The sequence below is a fragment of the Sapajus apella genome, unplaced genomic scaffold (assembly GCF_009761245.1).
Source record: "Sapajus apella isolate SASKATOON/1434 unplaced genomic scaffold, GSC_monkey_1.0 scaffold65, whole genome shotgun sequence".
Lineage (NCBI taxonomy): Eukaryota > Metazoa > Chordata > Mammalia > Primates > Cebidae > Sapajus > Sapajus apella.
Genome location: NW_022437005.1, coordinates 6,286,190 through 6,309,294, shown reverse-complemented (window position 1 = coordinate 6,309,294; position 23,105 = coordinate 6,286,190). Strand labels below are relative to the sequence as shown.

The 23,105-nt window shown below is 46.4% G+C and overlaps 1 protein-coding gene across 2 annotated transcripts in view; it reads right to left on the bottom strand.

Annotated features, from left to right (window-relative positions):
* SLC24A3 (solute carrier family 24 member 3) overlaps positions 1 to 23,105 on the bottom strand; it is a 503,905-nt gene that overhangs the window by 106,991 nt on the left and 373,809 nt on the right. For both annotated transcript variants that reach the window (XM_032248222.1, XM_032248223.1), the window contains exons 5-6: positions 20,689 to 20,773; positions 20,202 to 20,305 (exon numbers count right to left, since the gene is read on the bottom strand). In XM_032248222.1, the coding sequence (XP_032104113.1) occupies positions 20,202 to 20,305; positions 20,689 to 20,773 (189 nt within the window). The remainder of the gene's footprint in view (positions 1 to 20,201; positions 20,306 to 20,688; positions 20,774 to 23,105) is intronic.

Genomic DNA, 23,105 nt, shown 5'->3' with positions numbered 1-23,105 from the left:
TATGAGGCCCCAGCCCAGTCCTGTGTTCGTCTCTACACCAAAGTGGGGTGGGCCACCTCATCTCTCGAGTTTGTTTTGTGTTAATGTTGTATACTTTGGAGAAGAGAAGTTGTACCTGGGTGATTCCAGTGTTTCCCTGTGTAACTGAAACAACAATTTGGTACAAAACAAAATGAAAACCAAAAAGAATAATAAAAGAAGGGGAGAATGAAGAGAATGATAAGAAGGAAGTGGAAAGAAAAGGAGAAGAAGAAAGCCGCAGAAGAAAAAGGAAGCAGGAAAGAAAAATAAGAAAAAAGTGCCAACTTGGATGAAAAACTTCATTTCACTGCAATTGGGAGGATGGACTGTACCTAGCTCATAAAGAAAACAAATTCGCAGTTTTCCACCTGAGTTTCCTGGTCTGTGATTCAAGATGTATTGACTCAGTGAGTAGAAATGGAGGATTTGTGGTTAAGCCTAAGATGAATGAAAGCTTGTTCAATTTGTTGGCAAACACCGCAAAGTTCCAGTGACTGCTGTCACTTCCACCTGACTCACAGGCACGCAGTCCTAAACCAAACTCTTTTTGGTCTCAAAGTCCTTTTTCAGAGGAAAAAACTTCTCCCCTTATTTACACTTAATAAATATGGAGATAGCTGGTAGAAGAAAGATATGGTCAAGTAAGCTACTTGAAATGGGAATACATTGCATAAGTAAAAAATGGTTGCACTGAAATTTCATCTTGAAAAGTAAAACATGTGAACCTAATGTTTCCTTAAAAATGTAGGTTCTGATGAGAACACACAGACACAGGAAGGAGAACAACACACACAGGGCCTGTCGGAGGTAGGGGGAAAGGGGAGGCAGCGTATTAGGAAAAACACCTAATACATGTGGGGCTTAAAACCTAGATGATGGGTTGATAGGTGCAGCAAACCACCATGGCACATGTATACCAATGTAACAAACCTGCACATTCTGCACATGTATCCTGAACTTGGTAAAATTAAGAATAAATTAAAAATAAATAAATAAAAATAGATGAAAAATTAAGATTTTTCCCATTGTCGGACAGTAATAAAATAATAACTGAAAAAAATATTAGGTTCTAAGAGCAACCATGCCCTGCCACCCAGTTAATTGTTCCTTGGTGTAATTTCTCCATAAAATGGTAGAAAAACATAAGATAATAACCCCCTTCTTCATATTTAATTTTCCCACATGAACATAAAGAGTTTGAGGGAAAATATGCAAGGGTTTCATCAAGTTTTCCAAATCTCCATCCTAATCCCTTAATATTAGAATCGTTTTCTTTTGGGGGTATAGAGAGCCTGGGTCATCATCCTTGACTTTTTTCTTTCTCCATTGCAGGAGGCTTCTTCATTGCCTTTGTGCGTGGGATGGAGCCATCCTTCAGCACATCCGCTTCATGAAACCTTCCATCGCTGCCAGATTTTCAGTTTCAGTTTGCAGTTAGTTTGTATATTTATGGGACTGTTACAACTTCCAACATGGCCAAAAACTGGCTGATGTAATGAATGGGAAGAGATGCCACTGTTAAGCAGAAAAAGAGGCGGGAGGGGGTCTAGGTTTTTTTTTTTTTTTTTTTTTGTCTTTTTTTGGGCCTAGGTTTTTAAAGCGGTCAGTTCATTAGTGAATATTGTGCGTTTTGACAAGTTTGCTTTCCTATGCAACCTGCCAACAGCAGTGATTCAGATAATGAATGCTGAACTTAGGTCAATGGGAACCCCTGCCTCCATTATACATTACACTCCTTTATGAAAACTTAAGAAACATACTGTTATTCTTTTTAAAAGCCTTATTGCGACACGGTCATTCTATAGAAACAAAGCATACATGAAAAATGGAACAAGTATTGCTAATCTGCAAAGAAAAGTTATTTACTTAGTTATGCTTCTCAAAGAACTGTGTGTCCTAAATGAGAAGATACCAGCGAATGGCACAGGTATCAAAGGACTGACTTTAACTCACGCTGTAGAACGATGCATTGATTTGGATCTTGGAGTCTGTACAATCCATTTGGCAGTTAATCATTTACCAACCTGTAACTTCACATTTCTTGTTGCCTTTAATGTACATTTAAATCTTATGCTGCCAATTAACAGTCACTTGTGTATGTATTTTTCTGTGTACTCTTATTCCATATCATGATCACCAAAGAAAGCAAATGCCAGAACAATCATTTCAGACCGACACGTTTAGGAGTCTATTAAAGATTATCATCGGCCCAAACCAGTAACAAGATGAAACTGAAAGATTGCTATAGGAAATTCAAAGACAAGAAGATTATGTCCAACTGGAGAAATCAGGGAAGGGTTGTTGCAGGAGGTGACACAGACTACAGCTCTGAAGCACAAAAATGACTTGCACTTTTAAATTTGGGAGATGGGTTGAAGTGAACAGAGGTGGAAAGGGCATTCTGGTTAGGAAGAACAACACAATCACGAGCACAAAGGCAAGAAAATGAAGGTAAGACACAATAAGGCGTTCAGTTCTGCGGTAGATGTGGACAGGGGAAAACCAGCCAGAAACGGGAAAGGGCTACTGAGATGTGACCATCAAAGGGGGCCTTTCAGGCAAGAGGCAAGGTCAGAGTGGAGGCTCAGGAAGCCTGATCAGTATGAAAATGAATTTGATGGAACAGAGGACAGAGGACAGGGAGACAGGGGTGAAAGGACTTTGGTAGTCCAGTTGGCCGAGAGTGGAGGTCTGGACTGGATGGTGCAGTGGACTTGGAAAGTAAGGGTAGGAAGAGAAATTCTACCTTGGAAGAACTGATTAGACTTGACAGCAGTCTGGATGTAGAGGGCCGGCCATGAGGCTGAGGCTTACAGGGTGAGTGACAGAAACCACAAGGGTGCACCCAATGTACCTGCCTGAAGAGCTCAGGTGGAATGGTGCATTAATGAGCAAGAAATTTAGTTCATAGTTTAGATCCTCAATTGGAGGCTGCCTCAGAAGACCCAGGCTGGAAAGATCTGGCACCTATTTGCAAACTAAGTCCTAAGGATGGGGGAAAAGTCAAGACCAAGGATGAGGAGTGGGGGGCCGGAGGAGGGGACTTATGTCATGAGATCAGAGGAGACCATCTCTTTTGAAGGAGGTGTGGCCAAGAGCAGCTATGGAAGGAATGCTACCATTCAGGGTGAGAAAAGAAGGGTTTCAGGAGGAAGAAAGAATTTTGTAGAGCAGAGCAGGTGGAGAGGATCCAATGAGAAAGACACTAGGTTGGTGTCCAGGAAAAAGACTGATGGGGAGTCTGAAGAATCAGTTTCAACTGAGGATCAGGGCAGCATAGGGAGGCAAGTTCCACGTTATGGGTTCTCAAACATATCTGTGAGTTGACTCATATTTCTGGTGGCTTCTTTGAAGATAACCATCTGAACCCATTCACACGTCCACCTCTCTTCTATGCCTACATTCTCTTAATTCACAGAGGGGCCTGAGGGGCTGCAGAGGGGCAAGGGTTAACAGGTGTACCAGGTGCATGGCATGGCTTGGTCGCACACTGTCCACATATACACTGGAGTGACCAAAGCAGAACTGTGGGGTTCAAGTCCTCGTTTGACAGTTCTTCACTGTGTCGACTTTCACAGGCCACACTCTGTTCAGACCACCAGTTCATTCACTTGCAAAATGAAGGATTATTGTACCTCCTGGTTTCTGACATCCTTCCATGCCATGGGAATTCTCCTCTGGCTCATGACCTTCCCTGGCCTTCTTCCCTCTGCATCCTCAGTCCTGTAAGTCCCTGCTTTTCTGATCTCCCTCCTACATATAAGGGACGCACAAATGCTTCCTATTTATATTTATGAGCAAAGAAGAAGTTACTTCCTTGAGTTTAAAAATTCACTCAGCAAAGTCAGATGAATATCATTTGCAAAGCAGTCATCCAGATTCAAATTTAGTGAGAGGTTTTAGAGCTTTACTGGAGCTTAAAATCCCCTGCAAAAATTTCTTGTTTTTGCATTTCGGCATCAAACATTTTTAAACGCCATGAGCTATAAAATAAAAAAAACAAAAGCAATACCAACTGCTACTATTTCTATGGGCACTGCCTGAGCCAATGTCAACCAGAATCATTCCTGCCATAAAAGGAGCTCATTTAAATGATAGGTCATCCTTCCCCACATTGGAAGCCTCCAGCGCTCAGGAAGCGGTAACTAGAACATGACAAGGCTATGCGCACTGGTGAGTGGCATGTTCATGTGGAACAGGCAGGTAGGGATGTCGGCCTCACCTGCATCCCTGGGTCATTTTCAGGGAGAGGATCTATTGAGCACAGTTTAAGGTGTGCCGCTACAGGCCCTGATGGAGAGGAAGACTGGGAAACTAGCTAGTTCGGCCAACTTTCTTTTGCTCTGCTGCTCACGCTGGCCAAATAGCAAGTCCAGCTGGGGGATATCATGAGGCCTAAGCTGAGGATGTTTCCAGGCTGTTAGAATGACTGTTTCCAGACTAGGAATTCAGGGCTGGGTGTCAGAATTGGCTTCGGAAGTGGGTGCAGTCATTCAGAGCAGTGAGGACGAGATAGATGCAGCCTCTTCCCTTCCAGTCTCCCCAAACCTCTTGAGTGGAGGAGTCAGGAAAAAAAAAAGCAGTCTGATAGGTATACTTTGTTTTTCTTTTCAATGCTATTAAATTTTATTAGTTTTCTTTTGGTTTGGCAAGTTCGATGGGTTGATTCATGGGGAAAACTGAAGCTTAAAAATGCAGTGGTTGTGACTTTCTGGGGAAGATGCTGAAAATCAGGTCACTAAAGAGACTCCATGGGTATGTGTAAGAAAGCCTATGCTGAATTAAAAAGACAGCACGTGTTATGACTCTGGATGAACAAATATAGGGATAATTGGTATGGCAGGGTTGTGGGGTTGACATTCATCTCTTGATAGTAGTCAATATAAATTCTAAGAATTGTAAGAATCAGTTGACTTCAGCTTCAGAAACTTATATGTTGCTACTACATTCTAATACCAAAGATGCATTTTATAAGGAAAAGAAAAACCTCTTTTGCAGAGAAAGCTTACTAGAAGTCCTAATTGGAAACAGACTATTTAGCCAGTGAATATAAGTAAGTTTTTAAAAAAAATCACAAGAGAAAGAACTGGAAATAAACACAGTGTAAAAGCCTTTAGACATTAGACAGCCGTGGTTAAACTGGGTGAGGATGGAGCTTTCATTAAATCTGATCAATCCAACACTTTATACAAATGGAGAAAATAATCTCTTTGCCTGATCTTTGACCATCCCACGCTCTCTGGGAGTTCCCCAAATCTAGGACCACTCAAGGATTGAGATGAGGCCAACGTGTTTCTTTCCTAATTTAACTTTTGTACTTTAAAACAGTGTGAACCATGGTCAGACCGAGTGTTCCAATACTAAAATGGGACGGAAGGGAGATGGTCCGGAGTGAGGGTGGCGAATGCTAAAGTCTGGGACCCACTAATCAAAATGGTCACCCTGTAAGAGGGGAACGCAGACAGCTTGTGGAAAAAGGATGAGATTTAGAACAAGATAATGAGGAGAAGGCGGTTAAGCCTGACCACCTGCATAATCTCTCAGGAATGGAACAAAGGCTGAGGGACTGTGGGGCGCTTTGAAGTGAGGATGCTGAGCTCCAGAGAGAGGAGGGTAGGCAGAGGGTGATGGCGGAAATTCCTCAGAGCCTGCAGTGGTTGGGTGGGGGGATTTGAGCCAACACCCAAAGGCATCCAGGGCCCTGGTGGAGGCTCACACTTGGGTCGTGTTATCGATGCTTGCTCCATGACAATATGCTGGTTTAGAACTACTGAGCACCTTCAGAGATCTAGGTTAACACCTGGGGTTCTGACTCCTTTCCACTCTCTGTGATTTCTCACTGCTCTCAAGGACTGCAAGTTCCTAATCATTGTCCTAGTTGCAGCTAAACTGCTCACCAAGGACCCAAGACCTTCCACCCAGCTGTGCCTAGCCCCTGGCTTCTCCCAGGACCCTGCTCTCCAGCAGCAGGGGTCTTTTTTCTGCTCCCCTAACCGAGTCCTTCCATTCCTGCCTTATGGCTTTGGAGTGGGAGTTCACTCTTCCTGGCATGTTCTAGGTCTTCACATGGCTCCACCTTCATACCACTAGGGTCTCAGCCCGGAGATTCCCTCCTCAGAGATGCCTTTGTTCCCTTTCCATCCTTGGTGGCCCATGCCAGCCTCTCACTCCCACTAGGCCCTGACGTCACCCTGGTTTACTCTCTTCACACTCCTACCTGAGATTACCTTGCTGATTTTATTTTTTCTTACTCATCATCTCCTTTCCCTCTGCTAGCACAGAAGCACTTCGAGAGCATGGGTCTTTCCTCTCTTGATCATCATCATATCCCGAAGCCCTAGAGCTGTCACTCAGAAGATACTCTCCGATGGAGTAAGTGACTGGACCGCGCTATGCTGTCTGGGGATTGCAGACACCTCTTCTGCCCTTCATGATGTAACAGCATGGAAGCCTTGAGCTTTCTTTCAAAGTCCTTACAGAGACATGTGAGTGATGGGGCTCAGTGCAGACCCAGGGGTGGCAGAGGATACTATTGCTCAGTGGCTCTCGTATGCACCAGCTCGGTGCACCAGGATGCCAGGACAGCTGCAGGTGGCACTCCTGGAAGGCATAGCCTTTTTTTTTTGATATGTGCATACCGTGGCTCCAAGGCCAGCAATAGACAGCACACTTAGTTCCAAAATGAACAATGAATTTAAGGAATAACAATAAAAAAGAACTGAAGGGAAAATATGTACCCAGACTCTGATAGTTATGGAAAACCTCTTCTTTCTTCTGATGGAGAAAAGACTGCCTGCTTTCAAACAACTGCCAAGTGGTTTGACAGCAGCCAGCCTGCTGGGCAAACAGGTGTTCAGACTCGGGAGGGATTTGATCACAAATAGGAAGTCATTCCGGGCTGCTCATGGAGTCCACCGATTCCATCTCTGATGGGCCCACTTGATACGTGAGCACCAAGAGCAGGCAAACAACCTCAGAAATAGCCATCACCAGCCCCCATTCCACACAGAGCTCTTTTCTTTGGAAAAGGAGAGAAATTAGGGTACACAAAGTGGAAGATGCCAAAATTCAGCATATGCCATCACCCCCTGCTGAGCTGCCTGACCCCACAGCTGCATCTGTTCAGTGGGCAGCTGCTGTGGTGTGGCCAGGACTATCCAGACCAAAACCCTCACAAAAGTTAAGCCAGGACCAGGGAATTTCTGAGTCAGGTCCAACTCCGGTCAAATCAGGGCCAGAGACTCAATTACGTGTAAGGATTTGTTTGCTTCTAAATCTCACTTGGAGCTTTGGTAGATGAACTTTGGTTCCATGACTAGCACCATGCTGTGTGATTTCAGGACTTTAAAGAGGGTGACAATTCCAGAGAGACTGAAACCCTGACCTGTTTTGCTAGGACTTAGTTCCACATGCACCGGGCATGTGCCAGCTTTTCCTAAGCAATCTTGCTCAGCTGAACCATGCTGCAGGTGTGATAAGCCCACCTCCGCTGGCTGATGCCTCCAGTGGTAGCAGAGAGGGGTGGGCTTGCAGGACATGTGGCTGCTTTCAACTCTCCACACACCTGTCTGTTGACTCATTATTGCCCAGAGACAGCCAGGGACTCCCGTGCCTTTGCCATCCGGTTTGGACAGGCCTCCTTTGGACAGAGCCATAAGCAGGGATTTCATGTATGTGATGAGAGACCCCTTTAGATCTTGTTGCTTGTGAAGAGGGAGTTCTCAAGCCAAGCCATGCTTAGCATGGTGACTCTCTTGATAGATATATAATATATATCTTTTGGAAAATATATAATAGTATACAGTGTGGTACAGCTTGGATTCTAGAGTTGGCTAGACCTGGGTTGGAAGTTTGGATTGGACATTTCCTATCTGGGTGAAACTGAGAGATGTCGTTTCAAAGTTTCAAAGAGGCCCAGGCATCTGTCTGGGTAAGGGAGAGGGTAGAGGGTTTTTTCTGAAGTCATATCTTTATAGTAAGATAAAACGGGGGTTTGCGTGTGGACTAGGTGGGCAAAAGCTCTCCCAAGCCATCCATTGGCATCAAGGCTGATGAGCTATATCTCTGATTTTTCATCTGTAAAACAAGGACGATGACAGCACTTTTTGCAGGGGACTCCAGAGAGGATTAAATAAAATAATATATGTAAAGAACACAGAGTAGTGCCCAGGAGCCATCAATACATGTTGGGAATAATAATAATAATAATAATAACTTATTTATTTTGTTAGAGACAGAGTTTTGCTCTTGTTGCCCAGGCTGGAGTACAGTGGTGCAGTCTCGGCTCATTGCAACTTCCATCTCCCAGCTTCAAGCGATTCTCCTGCCTCAGCCTCCTGAGTAGCTGGGATTATAGGCTACCAACCTGTACCAACCAACCCGGCCCGCCAACCACACCCAGCTAATTTTCGTATTTTTAGTAGAGACAGGGTTTCACCATTTTGCCCAGGCTGGTCTCAAACTTTTGACCTCAGGTGATCCACCTGCCTCAGCTTCCCAAAGTGCTGGCATTACACACGTGAGCCACCACTCCTGGCCGATAACAGTAATAACTTTAAATTAATGCTCCTGTTACTCCTATTACTATTTCAATTATTAATAGTAACAGGAGTCTTAAACATTAACTTACACCCCCCTTTTCCGGAAACGCCGGCACTGCAGAACAGAGCCAGCCAAGAGGCTATGCATGGAGGGACGGAAGAGGGCTTGCAGGACTCTCAGACCCACACAACCAGCTTGTAGCATGGCCGGGAACTTTCTGAAGTCCCAGGAGCCCTTACGTGAAGCAAGTGTCAGCACTATTCTGAGAAAGGGCTACATCTAACCTCAGCTCTCCATGGAACAACGAGAATGGCATTGGTGGCTTCCCTGGTTTTGTCAACAGGGCAGGAGTCAGACGGGGGAAGCATGGGTTCACCCTGGGTCTGTGATCGCCAAGAGTGAAGTCGGGATGATGCAGATACACAGGTTGTGGGTGCGTTGCTTTTTCTATCCTTTTCCAAGTGTGGATCCCCAAATAAAGGGAATTCCAACTGCTTGAGCTCTTGCCGGCTAGGACAGACCAAGAGACTGGGGCACTAAAGAAACAGAAGACTTCTGAGAGGGCAGCTGCAGAGGCTGAAAATAGACCTGGAGCCTCCGGGCAAGAGGGCCCCATGAAAAAAGTGGGTTGGGATCCACCCCCCACCCCGCTGCAACCACCAGACAAACTTCCGTGCTGGGCAGCAGCCCAAACCAAGGTTTGGCCGGCGGCACAGGTAGAGGAGAAGGCGAATGGGTCTTCTGGGTGTTTGACATATATAAACATATATGAACACCACAACAACCCTATTAGGTAGATATTATTATTACTCCCATTATTAGATGAGAAAACTTAGGCACAGCAAGGTTAAGTAACTTCTGAAGTTCACGTAATCAAGATGAGGAGAGGCCAAGATTTGAAAGTGGGCAGTTAGCCTCCAGAACCATATAAACTTAGCCTTGGCCAGGCTCAGTGACTCGTAACTGCAATATCAATACTTTGGGAGGCAGAAGCGGGAGGATCAGTTGAGGCTAGGAGTTCGAGACTAGCCTAAGCAACATAGGGAGACCCCATCACTACACAAAAATTTTAAAAATTAGCCAGGTATGTAGTCCTAGCTATTCAGGAGGCTGAGGTGGGAGGATCGCTGGAGCCCAGGAGTTTGAGGCTGCAGTGAGCTATGATTATGCCACTGCACTCCAGCCTGGGTGACAGGACTCATAAGAAAGCACACACACACAAAATCCACTTAGCTTAGTGCTTGTGTATTATAATACAATATGACTAGTATTTACAATTACTCTCTGCCTAGGGCCAGAATTGGAGCTGCACATTTTAAACATTTTGCTTCAGTTCCAACCTGTAGAGTAGCATTTCATTAAAATCCATTTTTATTTATGTGAGATGACAGATGTGCAAACTTCTTTTATTGTCATAGAAATTAAAGAGATATATTTGATCATGATATTCTTGTTTGTTTATATGAAATTGCAGAGCTGACTTTTTTGATGGCATTTGAAAGGTCTCTCAGAGGCCCTCCGGAGCGCTTCATATGAGTATGATGACTCATAGTAGGTGTTCTGGGCTTAATTGCTGGGCAGAATTTATGAGTCCAGGGAGGAATGGCGCCTCCTAATGGGGTTTGTCTTGGCCAAGCTGGCAGGGTCTGGAGCTAGAGCTGGGGCCAAGGGGAAGCTGGGAGAGCTGGAAGATGAACCCCTGCTTGGGTGAAAGCCACATGTTTTCCACCCTGACCTGGTTCTCAACTCTGTACCAAACACACTGAGGCCGTCCCTCAGAAAGATCCCCACAGGCCTTCAGCCTGGCCCCTGGACCTTCACAGGTAGCATAAGCCAAGTCAAGCCCTACAAGGACTCCGAAGCCAACATGTTTCCAAAAAGGAAAGCACACATTTATGAAGGACCTGCCTGAGCTTTGACTCTGTGGGTCATAGAAGAACCTCCTGGCTGCCCCCCTCTCAAGCTTTCCTCTGTATCCCTGAAACAGAGTCAATTCTTCGCAAGGAGAGGAGATGTCAAGAACAGAATGGGCTGAACAAACTCATCAGGATGAGGGAAGGTGAGTCTTCCTGTGCTTCGTGCTGCAGAGCGTCCCAGCCCCAGAGCATAATGGTGTCAGGAAACGGTATGCGCAAGGCCTCAAACTCCATTCAGTCCCACACCACGTTTCAATCCCTGCAAAATTCCCTAATGAGGGCGTGCATAAACGTAGCTCGGAATAGAGTCTCAGCATCTGACAGGAGGCAGCATCTTGTTTTCCATTCGGAGATGAACACCTGGGTAGCCGGGCTCAGCACTATCAGGTGTTCTAAAGCAAACAGGCCCAAGGACATATCACACACACAGTCCTCCAGATGCACAGGAGGGACTGCAGGACAGTCTAGGGCGGCCTCCTCCTCCATTTGGGAGTCGTGTTCTTCTAGGACCCCCAGGACGGGAGTCCTTCTGCCCTGCCTTGCTCCACTGACTCATGTGTGCCCCACAGAAATCAACAAATCTGGAACCAAATTGCTTTGTTCTGCGTCCCAGCTCTGCCATTCCTGGAGGTGTGGCCTAGGGTATGTTTCTCAACCTCCCTCTCTGGGATCTAGTTTCTCATCTGTACAATGAAGAACGCACAGCCTACACCATGGGGTTGATACAAAGATTGAACGAGTTCATGCATATGATTTCACATCGACTCAACTGCGTTCCCAGTAACGACTAGCTATTCATATGAAAACTGTTTTTAATTAAAAATAAGAATAGTAACTGGAGCGTGTCTGTACGTATATGTGTATATATATTATATATATATTTAAATTTTTATTTATTTTAAGAAAAGAGTCAAGCACATAGATGCCATGGGGAGTCAGGGACACACGTGTTTAGAAGTTACATGTTGCAGTAATCAAAGACAGTGCAAGGGAGTGGAAAAAGTAAAGTTTACTGTATAATGACCAAGATCTTAAAATGACGAAGGGCAGGGGTTTAATGCCGCCTAACAGCTGTACCCACGCCTTGAGTCTCCCAGCTGCTGGTACCTCACCAAGTGCCCTAATTCTAATTTTCCATGCCCCAAGTGCAGCCACAATTCCACTGTGAGGAAAAAGTCACAGGTAAATGAAGCACACTGAGGCCAGTGTGCTTTATTCTTTCTCATCTCCCAGGGAATCGCAGTTCATGCATATCCACTGTAGGGAAGGGAAGAAGGAACTCATTTTTCCTGCCACGCACAAGGTAAGTCACCCCCTTGGTTGGGTCAGGGGAGGGACAGCCCTGGTCAACCTCACCCCAATCTTACTTTGCCAGTCAAAGCCAGACATATGGTACATGAGCCCTCCCATTGCCCTAGATGGTCTGCACGCCATCTGGAAAGGTTAATGGCATTTGTTTTTCACTTGGAGATTCAGGCTCAGGTCCAGGCTCCAGGTTTCCATTCAAATGCAGAGTTAGATTTTCCCTGCAGGAAAGAGCAGCTGCATCAGGAGGCCACAAATGTCTTACTTCATAAAAAATTAAGAAAAAAAAAAGATTGGCCTAGAGTAAAAAGAATTTGACCAGAAAAGTGTTCTGTTATATGAAACAAGTCCCAAAAACACCCCCCAAACTTTACTTTGGTTGTGTCCTTCACATCTCCATTTTAAGACTGCAAACTCCATATTGAAGGGATACACTTCACTCCCACGTTTGTTGCAGCTCTGTTCACAATAGCAAACGTATGGAGTCAACCTAAGTGTCTGCTAATGGATGAATGTGTAAAAATGTGGCATATACATGCAAGGGACTCCTATTTGGCCATAACAAAGAATGAAATCCTGTCACCCGCAGCAACATGGTTGGAACCAGAAGTCATCATGTTCAGTGAAAGTAAGGCAGGCCCAGAAAGATAAATACAGTATCTCATGTTCTCATTCACATGTAGGAGCTAAAAATGTTAATCTCATGAAGGTATAAAGTAGAATGATGGATACCAGCAACTGCAAAGAGTGTGGGGTGAGGGGGGATGAAGAGAGGTTGGTTAATGGGTACAAACATCCAATTGGGTAAAAAGAATAAGTTGTAATAGTTGACGGCAGAGTAGGGTGACTACAGTGAACAACAATGTATTGTATATTTCAAAATAGCTAGAGGAGAGGACTTGAAATGTTCCCAACATGTAGAAATGATAAATACTTAAGGTGACAGACACTCTAAATACCCAGATTTGATTATTATATAGTCTATGCATGTCTCTACTAAAAATACATGGTGGCAGGCACCTGTAATCCCAGCTACTCAGGAGGCCGAGGCAGGAGAATCACTTGAACCCAGGAGGCGGAGGTTGCAGTGAGCCGAGATTGCGCTACTGCACTCCAGCCTGGTCAACAGAGTGAGACTCCAACTCAAAAAACAAGTCTTTGCCAAGGATATAGGCAGTGAGTTTCAGGAGGTGAACATTCCTTCCAGTAATTTTCACGGTGCTCCTTGAAAGTGAGTTTCAAGAGAAACGTGAAAATTACTCATTTTCAAGGAGCACCGCGAAAATTGCATGGAAGGAGTGCTCACCTCTGGGCACCAGAGGTTCCTGCTTTTCTCTTCACATTTCTGGAATGATGCATCTCAGATGCACCCAGGTGTACCATACTAAAGGGAAGTGATTGCTTCATTTCCTTTACCCCATTGCAGAGTGCCGGTTATGAGTACCTCTCTTGCAAACCCAAATCCAAGCAACAGAGTTAATACAACATTGCCATGATCAGTCAAATTATTTCTAATGGCTCTACCCACTATTGATTCAGCCTTGGAAATGAATTGGACAGAAGGACTCAGAGGAGTGCTTGGTTGAGTGTGATGACTTAGAGACTGCCAGAATCAGAAGAGCACAAAACCCCTGACTAACAAATAGGCAGATATTTCAACAGACTTTTCACCAAAGAGGGCGGCAAAGCAGCCCGTTAAAAGATGTCCAACATCACGACTCGTCAGGGAAATGCAAATTCAGACCACAGTGAGGTGCCATTTGTGTTCCCTGGAATGGCTAAAATTAAAACAAAGTGAAGCAATAGTGATAAAACTAAGTGCTGGCGATGATGTGGGGCACCTGGAATCCCACATGTAGGTGGTGAAAATACAAATGGTTTAGCCATTTTGCAAAGCTGTTTGGTGGTGGTTTCTTACAAACATACTTAGCACACAACCCAGTAATCCCACTCCTGGGTTATTTACCTGAAGGAAATGAGAGCATATGTCCACACCAAGACCTAGAGTGAATCTGTGTGCATTTTGGCCTTTGTGTTGCACCATCACAGGGAAAGCAGACATTGAGGCAGCACATGATCATGCACAGGCTTCGTCCTGAAGTCATTTATCTCTGCTTTTTATAATAAACCAAAAACTGTGTATGTGGGGTGGAAATGATTAGATTCTTAGCTCTGGAGGGAAGGGAGAAATGGCGTGTGATTCTTGATTAACCTAAACCAATTGAGTAACTAGTTCCTTTGCCACAGTGATTGGTTCAGGGATGCTCAGGTGACCTGAGCTGGCCCAGTCGGAGTTTTATCTGATGATGCTATGTGGACGTGGGGAACGAGGCGTTGTGGCCAAGGAGACATTCTCTTTCTCTTTCCTGTCAATGTGGTATGTGTATATGAGACCTGAAAATGCTACAGCTATTTTATGCCATTAAAAAAAAAATCTAGTCTAAGGAAGAAAACAGAGGAGATTAGAGATAGAAGAATCACAACAATGGGGCTGAAAGTCCTGATCAAGCCATACCTGGTGTCCACTCTCCTTTGCATTTTTCAGAGACACCAATAAATTTTCTTCATTTAAGAAGCCAGTTAGAGTTTGAATTTTTTTTTTTTTGTTACCTGAAACTGAAAGGCTCTGAATTAGTTGAGATGTGGATCTGAGAATGAATCTGATTTCAGGAGATCATAGCAAAGGAGCAGAACAAGCAAGAAACAAGTTTTGTGAGCCAAAGTCAAAACTAACACAGAGATCTGGTATGAAGTTTTAGAGGCAATGAAAACGGAGCAGCGCAGAGCTGGCAGGTGGCCTTAGTAGAACTCTGGGTATGGAACCAACAGCATCTGTCGGGGGAGATGAGGTGTGGAGCCCTGTCAGGGCCTGGCCTTGAGAGGGTGGGGGTGGGGATGGCCAGGGAAAAGAAATTACGAGGCGACAGTGTGGGAGACAGTCTCAGGCAGACAGTCAGTCATAGAACTGGGGCCTTAAGAGGCCTGTCTACCCTGCCTGGACCAGCTGCTGGAGGGTGCCTCTCATCCAGGGCCACGCTTGGTCTAGAACGTGGGTAGAGCTGAGCCTGCAGATGGAGCCGAAGCAGGTAAGCTGCTCTTCTGATTCGGTTGGCATGAGGTTAGGACTGGGGCTCTGCTTCTAACAGGGACCTGCCTCCTGATGCCACAGCTTGCAGAAGATGCTGGGAGAAACCCAGTTTTACTGGATGTGATGGAATTGAGTGGCTGCCCCAGCTGGACCTGACCTTGGCCTTGGTCCACTCCTGCACCACACATTCTGCTCTCTGGTATTGACAGGGTCCTGTAAGGAAGCACCCTGCCTCCTGGGTGAGGCCTTCTCCTGCACCCATCCCCTTGGTTTCTCGACAGATCACTCGTTCTCTTCCTTGCAGTTTCATCTCCCCCTGGAGTGGCTGTTAGGTCTCTAGTCCCTATTTTTAGGTTTAGCAAAACTATTGATGTGTGGTTTTCAGCCTCCCCTGTCCTCCATCCCCAGCTTCTTGGGGAATCTGGATGTGTCTTAGGCTTGGAACAGGGTCGCTAAAGTGTAGGGTTCTGCCTGGGGAACAATAAGCTCGGAATCAAGGTATACGGGGTAAGCTGGGGCAGTCTGTGGGTCTCCCATTGTGTTTATCAGCCTGAGTTCTCCATCTGTGGTGGAAGCAAAAGCCCAGCTGTGAAAGATGCTGTCTGAGTATAAGAGAAGCTTCTAGCTGCACACTGTTTGAGCTAAGTATAATACTAGGTTGGTGCAAAAGTAAGTGTGGTTTTTGCCATTGTAAGTAATGACACCTACCTAATACTTTCATTGTTAATCATGGGCTACCATCATTTTGCTGACGTGCCTGTTTTATTTGCACTGACCCCAGATCCTACACCCCAAACTTCCAAGGAACACATAAAATCCAAGGCTACGTACAAGAATGTAATGCTAACATCTGGAGATTTTAAAATCATAGATTCCCCATTTGGAAACAGACAAAACCCAACACATCATCTACCCTGCATTTTGTGACCAACTGATGTGAGCTCGAGTTCAGTCTTAACCACCTCACGACAGAGCCTTTGCCATCTGGGGGATACGGAATCCCCAGTATCTGTTTGTTCAGTCTTAACCACCTCACGATAGAGCCTTTGCCATCTGGGGGATACGGAATCCCCCAGTATCTGTTTATTTCCTTGCCTGTGAAGAAGGATGATACTATCTTAAAACTCAGTGGGTGTATTTCTGCAAATATTTATATAGAATCGAGCGTGGTGCCTGAATGTTGGAGAAGCTTAATAAACAGTAGCTGTTATTTTTAACATGAGAGGAAATTCTTTAAATGCAAGATGGCCTGGCCCTGGACTCTTTATAGTCTGCCTAGAAGTAAAGCTTGTGTTTCATCCAAGGGAGCTGAAGATGAGACCCAACAAGTGAACTGTTTTAAAGCCTTTGTCTTGAGTTCGTAGCAAATGCATTATGGGTTCCCTCATATTTCCCCACCTTTACCTTCTCAGGTCCTTTCAACTGTTGCCCCTAGATCTCTTTGCCTGGGGGTTTCCCCTGGGCCCCAAAGTCCCCTCTGCCTGGGACTAGCAAGCTGGGATGGTGGGGAATTAATATGCCTTAAGAGCAGTCTTTAACCAATGAATGATGGAAGTTGGTGGATAAATAAATACCTCAGCTCCCCTGCCTCCTTACATGAGATAACTTGGTAGCTCTTCCATTAAACCGTCTTCCAGTTCCCACAGAAGAATTAAATCTCAGTTGCCCACAGTGATAACTGGCTTGCTAACACACTTTCCTCTGCTGCTTTCTCTTCCCTGCCTTCTGTCCCTACTGTCCCACTAGCACGTCCTGGGATCACCTTGAAAATCAACTGTTTGCACTTGAGTCCTTGCTTAGAGTCTCCTGGGGAAACCCAAATGCAGGCGGATTTCAATTCAGAGGTGCAACCTCTGGGTGCTGCTAGGGTTTGTTTAATCGAGCCAGCATTATCTGAAGAAAGGCAAACCCAGCCAAGATGAGATGGGCCTTGCCAAAGAACATCAGGCACATTTTGATGATGGCAGTAGAGGTGATGCTGGAGCTCTCCGTTATAAACTGGAGCCATCTGCCGACCTGTAATAACCTGAATGTAAAAGTCCTAACTTGGGATGCAGTTAAGAGGCATAATTTCTGTTTGTGGTTATGCATTTAAATCTTAACATGCTCTGAACAGCAGATTTAAATTCATAAGTACATTGGTTTACAAAATTGGCGTGAAGTCCTTTCAACACAATGTGCAAGTTACATTAGTATGTTGCATCAAGAGCTCAGTGTTTTCTCTTTGTTGTTATTATTCTTTGTTTATCAATAAAGGAAACTTGTAGGACCACAGCCTTGTAAATGTCTTGCAGTGATGCCAAGAATCTCTCTATAAGCCACTTTCTAAGAAGCAATTTCCTTTTTGTCCCATAAAACTCCCCAAAGCACCTTAGGCGAACACCGAAGCGAGGGCTATGTTTGCAAACTGCAAATACAGCAGACATTTAATTACACTGAATTCATCAAAACCCTAATTGAGACAGGAACTCAAACCCTATAGCTTAATTACTTTAATTTCAGATGGATAACAGACTTGGTCATGTGCAGCCCTCCATGCTGAAATTCGTAGAGGGAGGCCCACGGGTACTCGCTGGTAATTCTCTCAGCCAAATGAAAGTGCAGATCAACATAAATAAAATGTTAAGTGAGACCCATGATTGGATTTATTAATCGCTTCAATTCCCAATATCCAGCCTTTGCCATAACATTCCACTGCCCCAGCTCCACTGCCTGGGAAGGCTTCTCCTTATGTGAGGCTGGGAAGCTGCCATTTCTTCTTTTCTTCCTCCCACTGATAGACAGCACAGAAGTAAGTACCAGTCCTTTGAGATTGTTTTTCTATGAACATCTCCTTATTTTGATTTCCATTTAGAAGACCTTCTCCCTGACCATCCCTTCCCTTCCCACCGAGTATCCTGTGTCTGTTAATTAAGAGATAGACACCCTTGACTCTTAGATAATCTCCATCAACCGGTTGGTCAAATTATCACAGTGACCTAGGTGGAATTTGGAGGTGAGAACCCAGGGGTGCGTATTCTGAGCATTGATAATGGTGTCTAACTGAGACTGACTCACCATGTAGAGCAGGTGCTAGTAATGCTGACATGCTATGGTTCTTCCTGATGGCAACACTAGGAAGTAGATGTGCTTGTACGCACTCTACAGATGAGAAAAATGAGGCTTTGAGAACATAAGTAACTTCTCCAAGGTCCCACAGCAAGAAAATGGCAGAATCAGGATTCAAACCTAGACCCATCTGATTTCCCAGCCCATGTTCTTTCTAAAACATGATTTTGCTTCCTCTGCAAAGACTTGAAGGATCCCTGAGCTGGATGGCCTTGAAAATATCCAAGTGGGCACAGGACAGGAAAGGCAGAAGGAAAGGTTGACATCCAGAGTCACCGCCTGGACTGCTTCTCCCAACAGTCACGGTTGTTACTTCTGTCCTAGGTTATGTGGGATTGTGAGCTGAGCCAGCCAAAACCTTCTGGAGGGAGTCAAGGGACAGACACCAGCATTACTGGAGTTCAGGGAGCCCTCTGCCTTTGATGCAGGTGTTCCAGCCAAGCTGCGATGAACCGCGTTGCTAATGAGTGATGAGCCACACATGTATCCGAGCCATTTCATAAGTCATTAGTTGTGAGGCATGACTAGACGCTCCCTAGTCATCTGTTTCATTTCTCTACATTCTCTCTCTTCCTTTGGGCTTGCTTTAGAATCAAGCTTCAGGTACAAATGACTAATGAACTAATGACAACACTAATAACAGCCAGACTAATAACCATAGTGCTGATGGTGACAATGCTAATTAGGAGAGTGCTCACAGCAACAGACTCTTCTGCTGGGTGCGACTGTTCATCTCTGGAGGGCCACGAGCAGGTGTCCCAGGGAAAGGAGACCCAGGGAAGTGCCAATAGCACCAAAGGCAAAGGCAGAGATTCATTTAAAAAAAATACGAACTACATTTATGGGAGATTTAAAAAGCACATATTGTGGGTTCACAAAATCTAAGACATGAGCTCACTGACAGAAAGGATGAGAAGAGGGAAAGTATTTAGCCTATGGAGCTGAGCAGAGCTCAGTCACCATGGACTGGGAGCCCCTTCTCCTGACAGAAGGAACCCATCCACCTGTAGGCCCTGGAGCTGACTCCTGATGAGATCCAGATGCCCTTCTGCATGTCACCTGAAAGCAACTGACACACCAGGCAATCCAGACAAATCAATAGGCATGAAGATGATGGGAGTTGAAATGGGCAGTGGAGAATGCAATGGTGCACCGGGGGTATCCTGCATGGAGGCCCTCGAGTCTGCGTCAGCAGAATGGGCAGCATGGGGTGCCCCTTGCCACTGCTGTGAGGTGAAAGGCCTGGCAAAGCCTGTGGAGAAGGCTGCCCTGGGGTTCTCCTTAGCCTCCTGACCCAATCAGCTGCTTCTAGCAGAACAGTGCACTGTTCATATCAAGGCTGCTGATGGGGTGATTAGGGTCAACAGGTTCCTTGATATTGTCAGTGGAGTAGCCTCCGTGAGCTTCCAGAAGTGGCTTGTACTAGAAGATACACAAAGTTTGAGCATTTGGGCAGAGGCCTCAGGGTTGTGTTGTTTCTGAATAAAATTCCTTAGAAGAAATTTAGGATATCAGAGTTGGCAAAATAGTTACAAACCCTGCAAACAAGCATCCAGGCACTGCTGTGGTGTCCTGCAGGCTCTGCTGCCTAGAGCCACCCATGCAGTGGCTCCTGAGCACCTACCCCAAACTTTCCAAAGCATACATCGGCATTCATAAAGGACACAGACCCCAGGACACTCCCTGGAAGTGGCATCACCTATATAGGTAAACTGCAGGCTTGCAAAGCCCTTCATGAACGACCCCAAAGGCACGCTATAACAAACAGAGAAATGAGTGCTCCAACAAGGTCAAAAAAGGTTAGGCTGTGTCCTAAACCATGATGACTGCACATTTCGTTTAGCAGATTCTCATGTATTCTATTTCCACTGGGAGAAAATCATACCTACAATTGAATTAAACCATTCTAGTTCAGATCGGTAACATCAAAATGAGTGTGGCACCCTTCAGATTGTAACCCATATCTTTCAGGCTAGTTAATTGCTTACGTGGAGCTGAGCATTCTGTATTCCATTAACATGGAGACCACGTAATGGTGGATTACCAGTTTCCACTTCCTGCTGGGCCAGCCTCCTGGGATGTGGGGTCCCAAATCACTGCTGCCCAAACCACTGGGCCCAGATGCAAGTTGTGTTCCAGCAAGGCAGTCCCCTGCCTAAACTCCATGCCTCCTTTTTCCCAGATGTCACATTTTGCCATCACAAAGAAGCCGCCAGTCTTACCTGCCCAGCAAAGAGCCCGCAGACACCAATGATGCACAGGATGTTGAATACCGCTGAGCCCACGATGGTGCCAACTCCCACGTCGCCTTTGGTGATGAAGACCCCTGAAACACAGATCCCACATCAGCCTGGCTGTTGTGGCCTTGTTGCATTCCAAGATGGGCGTGGGGGACCTCTCATAAGCATTAGATTGTTCTCAGAATCTGCAGGAAACAGCTGAGGGGTGGAGCGAGCTTTCTAATTTACAGAGGGATGACTGCTGCACAGGAGCGTGGTGGGCTCAGGGGCTGGGACAAGTTCATGAACAGGAAAAGCATCACTTAAATAAAACAACAGCAGATGGGAGGCTGATGCTCTCCTCATTGAGGCCCCTGAATTATCATTGCCTGTGATTGGCAGACAATCTTGGTCTGGAGCTATCTGTTCCCAGAGCCCTTTTCCTTCAGACAGTGAAGGGCTGAGATGTCTCCCTCAGGCTGTCACCTACCTATGACCGATGTGAACAGCTCTGGGGCCGAACTGCCCGCCGCCATGAATGTGGCCCCAGCCACATCTTCACTGAGGTGCAGGCGCTACAGAGGAGCAAAGACAAAGCACAGGTGAGTTGGGATTCCATCTGGGAAGAGAGGTGACCATGACACCCAAGAATCCAAGCCCTGAGAAGCAAAGGCTGGGGCTTCAGTGAGAGCAGGACCGATGGGACCTGGGGCTGGTGCTTAGCACCCCTCAGCCTCCTTCTTCTTCTCACAGAACCCAGCCACTGCTGCTGTACCTCTGCTGACCCAAAGCTCCTCTCAATGTCCTCCTCAAGGGGCAGGATTGCGGAGGGAACTGCATGTCCTTATGAGTTAAAGCCTCTTAGGAAGATCTAGGGGTCTTCCACCCGATTCCCCCAGGGTCTGTGCAGATGACAATCAGGAGTGGAGTGGGCCATAGGAGGCCACAGCAGGCAGTAGGTGTGAGGCACGACGGGGGCATTCACCTCTTTTCTATGGGCAGCATTACCCAGTTTCCTCAGTGTGGCAGATTTTCTGATTTTTAAGAGATGCTGATGATCCAGACTTTCACGCAGAACTTCCTGATTTTTGCAATACTATGATGATCTCAAATGAGGCTTGTGGTAACCAGTTTGTGAGTCTTTAGGAGGTTATGGAGGCATGTGGGGGTGTGGGGGTGGGAATCATGCTCCTGAAATCCACTCCTCTTCCTTGAGGCAATGTGAAAACCCTGGGATAGGAGAGTGGGAGTGCGGGCTTGAGGCATCAGCCAGGTTACCCTGTTTGTTAAACCAAAAGGTGATTTGGAAGAAGACAAGGCAATTATACATTAGAGGCTGGTTAGCACGTTTTGCGTTTCTGCATTCAGTCATGACCTAAAAAATATGCTATTGGTTGCCACTGAACAGCCAGTTCCCTCCTGGCAGTCCAGCTAAGAGATGCCAAACTTGAGTGACATCTTCCTCTTTCCAGTGGCACCAACAGCTGCACTTCCTTGCTCAGCCGTAGAGGGGCAGTGTGGCCCTGGTGTAGGTCACTGGCCTCCATTGACTGACCCACAGTTGACTGCAGGAGGAGCCCTAACTGAGGATTTTGATCTAGGATCCTGGGTCCCTTCGCTGTCAGCTGGACAGCCAAGCTTCACATGGGATGCTGAGCAGACCCTAAGATGGAGGTGCGGATACCGCAAAGTTACAAGGTGTGGCTGTGAGGGGTCCCCAGCAGTCCTGTCCCACGGAGCTAAGAGTCTGTGAGTGAGGTAGCCTGACCCACAGTACGCAGCTCCCTGTGTGGTTTGCCAAGACCCGCCAGGAGGTGGGAGCCGTGCGTTGCTGTGGTTCTGTCCTGCTGGGGTATTACTTGTGTGTGCAGACCTTGGGTTCATGTCCAATTCCCCTCGCTCCTTCTGCCAGCCAGTTTGTTTCTTCCTCAGTATCTTCTTACACCCCTCCATCATCCCGCACTCACAGCCCTGGCAACATCTCACAGGACTCTGGTCTTCTTGCTACTGGACTCCTGTCTACCATGACAGAGCCCTCAAAAGCCCTCCCCAACTCCCTCCAGAGCTTTGAATAATTCCTAAAGCCCAGCCTGGCGGGCAGGGCTCCATGCATGCTGTGCAGGTCCCTGTTCTCCCCGTCTGGGTTCTGTGGCTCAGACTTTCTCTTACCAAATACCCTTCTTGGAAATACTTGGCCACGGACACCTTCCCTTTAAGGGCTGCTCTAACCCTGCCACTGGCACAAGCCCTTTTCTGATCTCATCCCAACTCCATCCTTCGCAGCATCAATCTCTCCTTCCCCCACTCTCTCTCTGCACTTCTGCACTTGCTAATTGCCCACCACTTCCTCCAGCCCCCTGTAGGTATTGCCCTGGAGCTGCTCTGCAGCTAAGAGCGCTGGGATGGCATGGGACACGCTGCGTGTGCACTAGTCTCTCCCGGTCCCTGGCACAGAGTTTGGTCCAGGCAGAGCCAGCTTAGTGCTAATGTCAGAGGGGTGAGGAGTGTTCCAGACCTATTGTCACATCCGCCGCTGCTCAAACGTCCCATTGCTGTCCAGGAAGCCTCCCACCCTCCCCATCCAACCTCATCTTCCCTAGAAGATCCTCTGCTCGGCCCAGGGCTGCTACCTCATGGTCTTTGGGGATGACAGGCCCGTCCCCTCTCTGAGCTTTGGTTCATGTTCAGTCCTCTTCTTGGAATGCCTCTCTCCTTTCCTGCCCTCAGTGCAGCCGAGTCTGTCTACTGTGGCCTATAGGACTTCTCTAAACTCTGGAGACCCGCTCTGCATGTCCTGGACCTCACTCTCTCCTTGTGTGAAGTGGCTCTTGGCTGCCAGGTATCTACTATTATCCCCTCTTTACAAACAAGGAAAGCAGAGCTTAGTGACGTTGAGCAACTTGCCCT